At 30.0% G+C, this 10,269-nt stretch overlaps 3 protein-coding genes across 3 annotated transcripts; 1 reads left to right on the top strand and 2 right to left on the bottom strand. All coding sequences in view use genetic code 12, as the record gives it.

The window, feature by feature from the left end:
* Positions 1-302: 302 nt before the first annotated feature.
* Positions 303-6,899, bottom strand: BPH1 (Bph1p; the record flags this gene model as incomplete). Its single annotated transcript, XM_051757347.1, has 1 exon — positions 303-6,899. One exon carries the CDS (start codon positions 6,897-6,899, stop codon positions 303-305), a length of 6,597 nt encoding a protein of 2,198 aa, XP_051614902.1.
* Positions 6,900-7,188: 289 nt separating this feature from the next.
* On the bottom strand, positions 7,189-8,499 carry KGF55_002640 (uncharacterized protein; the record flags this gene model as incomplete). Its single annotated transcript, XM_051757346.1, has 1 exon — positions 7,189-8,499. One exon carries the CDS (start codon positions 8,497-8,499, stop codon positions 7,189-7,191), a length of 1,311 nt encoding a protein of 436 aa, XP_051614901.1.
* A 154-nt stretch (positions 8,500-8,653) lies between these two features.
* On the top strand, positions 8,654-10,249 carry KGF55_002639 (transcription factor TFIIIC subunit; the record flags this gene model as incomplete). Its single annotated transcript, XM_051757345.1, has 1 exon — positions 8,654-10,249. One exon carries the CDS (start codon positions 8,654-8,656, stop codon positions 10,247-10,249), a length of 1,596 nt encoding a protein of 531 aa, XP_051614900.1.
* Between the last annotated feature and the right edge of the window lie 20 nt (positions 10,250-10,269).

Genomic DNA, 10,269 nt, shown 5'->3' with positions numbered 1-10,269 from the left:
CTTCTTTGCATTCAAAGTGAAAATCAATCAAATCAGATTCATGAGAACGAATAACTTAGTGTGATTGCAGTATAAGTAGATCATTTGCAAGCTAGTAGATGTGTATTAAAAAAGTCGTATCGTATTGAGTGTCGGACCTAATTGAAAGATCAACTCTCGGATAAAACAGGGGCACAAAGGGGGTCTCGAAAATCATAGTAATTGGTGTACGGAGTTTAGAGATTTACAAAAGATCATGTCATATTTCATTATTTAATTTATCATTACATCATTATCACCTTCTCAGCAGTGTTCAATACACATTATAAAGTATACACTTTACCTAAAGAATCACCAATTACAAGTTTTAACATCCCACGAATTAATTTTTCATCATTATCAATTTCTGAACATTTAAATAATTGAATTGATGTAATATCACCTTGAATCTTGTTTTGTAGATCTATATTTTGAATTAATTTTAAAGACCAATTATCTTTTGTTGTATCATTATCGTAAGTAATTTCAAATATTTCTATCTTGGTGGTTGTAGCAATTGCTAAAATTTCATTTGACCAATATACATGATTATAATGATTTGAATTTTTATCTGATTTTAAATTTGGTAAATCTGTTAATCCAAATGATATTGCATTAATTTTATTCTGATTTAATTGTTTTGTCTTAAGTATTAAATTACCATTAATATTAAAAATTTTTAATAAATTATCATTTTCTCCTTCATACAAGACAGTAAAATTGCCAGTAGTATTTGAAATTGAAATTAAACTTTTTTGAATTTTAAATGTTAAATCATTAGGTGGTTCAATTTTTCTTATAAATTTAAATCTAATTAAATCCCAAACTATTAACTTCCCAGCTTCATCAATACTAATTGCAATTTTAAAATTTTTAGAACATACAATACTTGTAATTCGATTAAAATGTCCTCTTAATGTAGCAACAAATTCTAATGATATATTTGGTTTTAAATTACATTTCCAAACATTAATTAATCCATCTTCTCCACAAGTTATAAAAAATTTAGAACCAATTTGTAAAATAAATGATATTTCACAACAATGTAAATTTTCAAATATTTTATTATTTACAAGTATAGAACCACCTGAAAATTTTGATTTTTTAGATTTATAAATTAAAAGATTATCTTCACATGATACACATTGTTGTCTTCCTACCCAACGATTAGATTTAATTGTACTTAATTCTAATTTTACAATAGGTGATTTTAATTTTGATTCAAATTCTAAATTTGGTTTTGAGTTTATATCAATTAAATTCAAATAATAATTTGGAATATTCAATACTTCTTTCATTATATGAGGTTTTTGAAAAATTTTTATTGGAGTTTGACCAAAATTATTTATCATTCCAATTATTGCCTTTTTTTCAACTTCATCATGTATATGATCTAAATTTATTGCTCCATTATATGAATAATGATGGAAAACATTTAATGCATCAATTGCTTCAATACCATTTTGTTTATATCCAAATATTAAATCTATCCAAGAATGTAAATTTGCTGAAACATAAGGACTTTCTAAAGCTTCTCTATTTTTAGCAATAAAAATTTTTGGATCTCCCTTTGCCCAAGGTGGTAATTCAACATTATCAACTGATTTACCATTTTGTAATTTACCAAATTCAAATTTATTTGAATTTAATAAAAAATCAGGTAAATAAAAAAATTCAGGTATTAGTTCTCTTACATCAGTTGTATGATCTTTTGAAGCAGATGACCAAGCTTTTTCAATAGAATTAAATAATCTATCAGCATGATCAAATTTTCCACCTTGTAATAATAAATATGATTGAACATACGGTTTTAGTCTTATTAAAAATGAAGTAACAATCATTGCTGATGAATAATGAGTTCCATAATGGAAAGCAGGAGAATCTATATCATTTAAACTATTTAATGCTTCGAATCTTTCTTTAAATTGACTGGCTCTCCCTTCAGTTTGTGCACCCATTGGCTTTGATAAATCTCTAAAAGTTTTTGGATTTGATAAATCTAAAGTTTCACTAGTATAATCTGCAATAACCCAAGGAAATACTGGATATTGAGTTAAATCATTAAAAGTTCTACCAGCTAATGTATTAATAATCATTAAATAGTAAAAATTAGAAATTTCACCTCTTTTCCATTTTTGAGTTGCTGATAAAGCATATGAATTATTTATTGAAACATTGGAAAATGCAAAGACTAATTTTGATGAAAAACTTTCATTTGAATCAGATACAGAATTAAATAGTAATGCATTGGCTAATTCATAATCAATTCCCTTTCCAGTTGCCAAATTTTGTAGTTTGTTATAAATGGCATTTCTTTCTTTTGTAGTCAAACAAGTGATTAGAATTCCAGCACCATCACTGAAAAACATTTCTAATGCATTATCTCTTAATAAAAATTGTCTTTTTGATATTGAACTTAATTTATCTAAACTCCAATTTGTTGATCTATGAGATTTAAAATTTGATTTATCAAGTGTTTTAGATTGGGAATTCACTAATTTCAATATTGGATCTTTTTGTTCATCAGGTGCATCATCTACATCTATGATATTACCATCTTCTCCATGAAAATAATTTTCAATCAAATATATGTGACTAACACCCAAGATCATAAGACTTTCCACAGGAACTAAAGCGTTGATTCGACTTACGTTCCACAGAGCTGTAATTTTGTCTCCAACATATAAGCTTCTACTCACTCTTCTATTTTTATCATCAAATTCTGTTGCAGTGTCTTCATCATTGTTATTTGGATCAGAATCAATTTCGTTATCTACATGATCTTTATCTTCTTTAGTTAAATTCATTGTATCAATGTCATGACCTACAAATGCAAAATCATATTCATTTGATTCATCATAATCATCGACTTTTTTCAAAGGTATGTCAAAATGATATCCAAATTTTTCAGAATGTGGTAATTGCTCCTCTTGAATTAGCCTTGTTCTCATTCGATCAAAATTCTCAATATAATCTAGTACATATCCATTTTTGGTCTTATTGTCATCCAAAATTCTTTTAGTTTCGAGTTTCAATGAATAAAATGTCTGAAGATAATGATTTGTATTTTCTTTTAAATCTTGAACGGCTCTATTATATTTGGTCAGTTCACCAATCATGATTGTCTTTTTAATTCGTTCACAATCTTTTTGAAAACTTTTGATGTAAATACTATTCATTTGACCAAGTTTACCACCATTATGAAGACTAACACTAATTATATTTGATACCCTCATGAATTCCTTTTTGGCAAAACATCGTTTCAAGATTTGTGATTCATGAAGAATACTTTTAACAAATGGTGGATACTTTCTTAATTTCATGAGTGTTTCATCATCATTTTTCAGGACTAAATTTTGAAAGAAATCCTCCATAAGTGTCTTATCACAATTTAGTTGTAAAATAATGTCACCAAATTCATATTGTCTTAGTAAGTAAGCGGTTCTTAAAAAATTGAATGGTATCTCTGGATTGACTTCCTGCTCTGTTGAAAGTACGACACCTAAAATTAATTTAATTGCAACAACAAGCTGTTCTTTAGTCAATACTGCTTTGTCAAAAATAGTTATTTGTCGGTATAATAAATCTTTCAAAAATTTAGTCAATTCTTTTGAATATGAATTGAGAACAATATCAGCGTCAGATGAAACTTTTAAAAGATTCAATAAAATACTCTCACTAAGAATGTTTTTCAATCTATTTGATTCAATTCCTACTCCATAGTCAATCACGGATATTGTACAAATAATAAAACAAGTCATGTTGTCAAAGTTAATAAAATATTTTTTATAGATCAACTCTTGTTCATAAATTATTAAAAACTGAGCAACATTATTGAAAAAATAATTTTCATTATGAACAAAATTTGAAATAGATATAAATTCATTAACATGTTTGAATATTTGTGGGAAAACTAAATCCAATAAAATGATTTTCGAAAACTCCGTCAAATTTTTAAGCAGAAGGTTAAAGTTTGGTGTAGATAGGTTTGAAATGTAAAAGTTGGCCACAAAATCAACTAACTTTTCATATGTTTTTTTCAAATTTTCACAAATTGTTTCGGTTTCATACCAAGTTGTACTTAATTTTAAAAATCCAAGTAATTCAACAAGTCCTTCTATAAATTCCTTCGGTCGTTTCAAGTTGGATAAAACTTTGTATGCCTTTAACCAATCTATGTAGCGGTTAATCAGATGTATAACGTCTAAGATTAATGAAATATTGTGAGCTGACTCTGATTGAATTGGTGTTGAAGGAGCACTTCCCATCAACTTTCCCGTTTCCAGACTCATGGTATACATGGCATTTAATTCAAGATAATTCAATAAGTAAAGAAATTCTGGCATTTCAATTTTATCTTGATTTTGTGGCTCAAGCGTTGTAATTTTGAAATTAGTTTCAGTGAAATTCGAGTACGATGCTAGAAAAATTGAGCACAAAACCTTTTCGTTATTCCACCAATTTTTTAGTGACAGTGTTAACACATCTAACCCTCTATTAACTATGAAAAATTGTTTCATGACATGACCACCCAATAATTTAAGTAATCTCACTAACAATCTAATCCCACAACATACAACAACGTCTGATTCAAAATTGAATAATAAAAGTACCCAATGCACAGTGATAGATCTGGAAAATTTTTTAAGTAGTTTTATAGAAACGTTGGGATCACACAAACAATCAGTCAAAGCTTGCAATGCTATAATACCACAAGTAGAAGAATTTTCAGTATTGTAAAGTGCGTGAATGATATATGACGAAACCATTATGATTGCATCAGCACTGGAGTCCAATATTAGTATCGTCTTCAAAAGCTGATATAACTGCTCTTTCTCTTCTTCTTCAAATTGAACATCTTTCAACTTCAGACTTTGCATGAAAAAAATCAACTTCTTCAATAAATTCGCCTTTTTCAATTTCATCAAATTGTGATTCCTGTAATTCGAGCTCGAAATCAAACTCTGTACATGATTTAATAAGAATCCAAATGAATAAGTTCCATGAAATAAGTCGAAATCAAGAACTAGTACTCGATAACAATCTAGATCGAAGATAGCTGAATTTGATTTGTCTTCAAAATCGAACCCACAAAATTTCAACAATACATTAAGCAAATTGACACCACGACATCCTGACGTTTCCGCAATTTGATCACCCATATAATCATATAAGGTGAAATCTAAATTGTTATTTATGTTTTTGTATTTCTTGAATAAAAGCATTAATATTTCAAAACCATTGATTGACTGAAATTCATTGTACAATCTCCAGTCATTTAAAACTGTTTTCAACAATAAGTCTAAAGTTCTATAAAAAGTTGAATCTCTTAATTTGGTATCTGTAATTTCCATTGACATTTCCAAATTTTGTAATAAAGTGGTCAAGAAATTGAATGTTTGGAAATATTGATATATGGAATGAGGGTTATGAAACTGCAATTTTGAGTCAGGTTTGGTCAGTTGAAAGTTTGTTTCAGTGAAAAAATTATTGGAGTCGTATAGCACTCCTTCCTCGCTGAATTTGTTTAGAGAATCAACAAGGTTGTCTTTATTCGTATAACTAATATTTTGGGTATTATTTGAGTCTTTGGCTAATGATGTAAGTTTCCCAATGGAAGATCTTCTTGAATGCTTAAAACTATTCGAAGCTGAATGATTTTTCTCTAGTAATTTGACGTTATAATTAAACAAAGCCCTTTTACTTAATTGATTAATCAAATTCCTTATTGTTTCTGGATCTTGATTTTTCATGATCCAATTATAGCCAACGCCCAAACCAAATAAAAACCGGATCCACTCTATGGTAAGTGATGTGTTTAACAAAGTAAAATTTCTCAATATAAGTTCAGCATTATTTTTTAAAATGTCATCACCAATGGATAGTTTATTCCAGTTTATACAATCGTTGTGAATCGCCGGACAAGGAATACTTTCACTGTATTCTCCGTTTAAATATAAGTTCAAATTAGTATTTTCACTAAAAGTCAACACCACTTGAGAAAGTTTCAGTGGATCGTGAATTATTTGATTAAATACAAATTGAGTTCTTGATTTGTTACTCAAGTTGTTCAATTCTACCATGAACTGACTACCGTGGATAAGTTTGAAATTTAAAGTCATGTTACTCTGTATACTGGAAGGATCGGAACTTGATAAAGTGAAAATTATGATAGGATCTTGAGATTGTCCATAATCTTCAAGTTTGAGCCACGAATAAAACGTAAATGATTTACTTATGGTTCCATCAAAAGGTAAATTGATTTGCTGTGTTGTTGACATCCACGGAAAGTAAGCTGGATATGTTTCGCAAATTTGATCTAAAAGATTTAAGATGATGAACTTTGATGAAGGTAGCGAGGTTGAGGTTAATACTGATGTAATTTCCCTAAATATTTTGCTATCACACCCCAATTCCATCAAAGATAGTATAATTTTATGCATTTGACCCACGTAACTGGGATTGTTCTCGAAGTAAACGTTTGTCACTTCAACCGTTTTCAAATGAGATATGTATGAACTGACAAATAAATATAAATTCTTGTGAAATTTCAACTTGACATTATAATTAAATGAAACCATGTAATAGATAATTTCCAAAATGATCGATTTAAACTCCAATGACATGTTCGTATCGTTTAGTTCTTGTAAAATTGATGTCAAACTGTCAGCATGAACTGGACCCTCTCTGTCTGGTACGTATTCTACAAGTTGAGGAATAACATCAGAAATACCCAGGTTTATGAATCTCTCGGATATAATGTCTTGCCATTGAACTAAATTTCTTTCATCAATAATGAATGAAGGTATTAAATGTGTTAAATTTTTTATGATTCTTGCGTATTCATTTTCTTCGTCTTCATTTTTCCTATTTTCAGTCATAATCTAATCATACTTATAACTCATTAATTTTCAATTGATCAAATGAAACGACTAGTTGTATTGTTAAAAATCAAAAGCGAATTAAGTCTTGGTTTTATTGTACAATTTGTATAACCAGTTAAAATAAAAGAAGGTTAAATTTCAATTGGTAGCATCAATAGATAAGATAAGGTGTTTAGCTTTCGTCTCTTCAAGCCAAGGTCTACTTGAGCTTATTGAGAACTGTGAAGAGGTCACTTCGAGAGAATCCGTTTTTTTTTTGCACTACTACATAACCCTACAGTGTATATTATATGATAACTTGAATTTCAAAATCGTCTTCAAGTTCCGTGTCACCAACTGTTTCGTTCAAATTCATTTCCTCGTCATCAAAAATCAATCTGGCATTTTGTATTTTGTCCTCAGAAACCACTAAACCTTTTTTTTGTATATAGAATGCTAAAAGGTTTTTTAGTTTCGTATCAGGTGTAACTTTGCACGATATTTTCTTATTATCTTTACCCTTTAAACCGACCGAAAAGACTCCATCTTCGACTTCAATTGCCTCTGCATTTGATGGCTCGTCCGGCATAATGTTTGGATCAGCTTCATCTTCACTACTTGACTCCTCAATGTCTTCTTTCTCGATTATATCAACTGAAGGCGGTTCTTCCACTTCAGGTTCTTTGCTAAATTCAGGAAAAACATGCATAAAATTCTCACTATTGGTCCTAGGTATTAATAGCACCAGAACTAATGTCGGACTCAATGTTTCAATTTTATCAACTAATGAATTGAATTGACCTCCTGGTGGTGGGATTCTTAAAGTCTTTGGTGAATAAAAGGAGTGAATCAAGGTTTTACCCTCGAGCCATACCAAACTACTATACTCCTTGTTGTATCGATCTAAATATACTTGAGGTAGCAGTTTCTCATAAGTCTTTTTAAAAAATTCAACTGAAGACTCCAAAATTTTTGCAAATGATTTAAGTCCCTTACAACCAAGGTCAACTTGAGCAGTCACATTTTCCGGAACTGGTAATTTTGTTGTAACTCTGATGATGTATTTTCTTTTCTTTTCATTTGCCTCTGTAAACTTGTATTCAGTGGATGATTCATTGGTATTTGTTGATGGTGATGCTGATGGTATTGAAGGTGATCTTTTATTTCTTGGAATCAAATCATCATCTGAGTCATCTGAATCGTCTAGTACTGGAGCTGAAGCTTGTTTTGGATCTCTCTTCAAATTTATTTGCGATTCGATCTCTCTTCTCATTTTTTCTTTATCTAGGACTGTGGGTGAATTAGTTTTAATCGTTGTCTCCGAGTCTTTAGTTTCTGTAAAGGATGATTTTGGTGTTATTAATTTAGTTTCCGTGAAAGATTCTGTTTTTACAGCGACAGGTTCTTCTGTTTGTATGTGTATCGATAAATCAGGATTATTTGAAGTCGGTGAGCTTGATTTTGGCAGTAACTTGGTTTTTGTCTTCTTTTTCTTTCTTGAACCTAATGGACCACCACTTAATGAGAAAAAATCATCCTCTAGTAAACCTTTTCGTTTGTTCAGCTTTGAATTATTCGTTTCCGTGAATGATGTATCAGTAGATTCTTTGTTATTCATTTTGATTTGTCGTAATAACTATATCATTTCTTGCAGATGTTAATCTTTCCTATCTACTTTAGAATAAGTTCGCTTTTTTTGTGTTGTTTACATTTCAGATTTGAAAAATGAAAAAATATACGCATTTCAAGAGCTAGATTTTACAAAAATCTACATGAGTTTGAGAGCCAGATTTGTCTCAGAAATAGGTTACAATTTAGAGCATTATGAATTACTTAAATGGTATAAAGAAAAATGGGGCAATCAATTGTATATTTTAAAAGAGGACACAATTGAATCGTTTTTACCATATCTCATAAATTATGAAACCATACCAAGAGACGAGTTAAATTTGCCCGAATTAAAAATCAAGACTGTAGATAAACAGTATTCTCAATATAGATTTAATTTGAATTTAAAACTAAATATAAAACATGATGAGAATGAACAAGAAGTTTTATTGGAGAATGGAGACCCATACAATTTGATACCAATTGCAAAGAGAAATGCAAAATTAATAGCAGTTGGTGGACACATTACGACAATGAAATGGTTACCTCAGAAATTAGACGACGAACAAGAGCATCCTGATTTGAGTTATTTGGCAATTGGGGTAATAACCGGAGAAGATCCTGACTTCAAAGATATAAATCCGACAAACTTAGAACTAAATGTTTTCAATAATTATTCAAAAACGAAAAACATCAATTCCTCGATACAAATTTGGGAATATAATACAACTACAAATGAGTTTAGCCTATACAAGGTTTTGATAACTTCGGAATTCGGTGCAATATCCGATTTAGACTGGGCTCAATTATACACAGATGATCCAACTATTGGAATATTAAGTTGCGTTTTCAAGGATGGTAAAGTGCATTTATTGAGAATTGAAAAAGATCTACCCAAATATAGTGTTCTTGAAAATTCGTCACTAGTTTATACGTCTGACTCGAATGAAAATAAAAGATCCAATTTAACTTGTTTTTCTTTCAACGGCACAAGAACCATATTAGCAGGAACAGCGGATGGATATGTGTTGGAGTTTGAACTACCGTTTCATTACAGACTGGATGACATAACTAAACCAAATTATAAAACATTCGTGACGAATGGTCCAATCTCAAACATGGTTTCTATTAAAATTCCGGATCAAGATAATAATTATATAAATATCATAAATGGTCAAGGATACAAAGGAAATGCTTATACAACCCAGAATCCTATATCGGAAGTCTTTGCTCCAGTGGTGGAAAGATCAAGTATCAAACCAACATACAACAGCCTTTTGAGAGATATTTTCTTGTCTCATAATTTAGAGTATAGTAATATTATAAGCTTTAGGTCATTACAAGATGGGATCACAAATATGTTTCAATTGGACAGTTGGATGACTTGTGCCAAAATGTCGGAGATATTAAGTCATCCATTTTTACTAATAGGTACATCGAATGGTGAAGTCATTTTGATTAATTATACCAGAAAGTTTTTCTCGAGCCGTAGTAGAAATAAATTTTTGAGTCCATTGATAATGTGGAAATTTACATTAACGGTTAATAAGGAAAAGAAGAAGTCTATACAATGTTTGAATTTGAATACCAATTTTTTTAAGTCCGTGGTTGAAAATAGTACACCCGCATCTTTTATGCCTAAAGAAGTCATGATATCTTCAGTCGCATGGAATGAGAATGTAAAAGGATCATCCATTTATGCTGCTGGTACAGCATCTGGTGTCTTAATTGTGGAAAGATTAGATCCGAATTTCAGTTGATTAATTTTTCCAAACATCAG

This window comes from Candida pseudojiufengensis (assembly GCF_024610245.1).
Source record: "Candida pseudojiufengensis strain CBS 10847 chromosome Unknown scaffold5, whole genome shotgun sequence".
NCBI lineage: Eukaryota > Fungi > Ascomycota > Pichiomycetes > Serinales > Debaryomycetaceae > Lodderomyces > Lodderomyces pseudojiufengensis.
The sequence above is the reverse complement of the archived record's forward strand: the minus strand, read 5'-3'. Positions and strand labels throughout refer to the sequence as shown.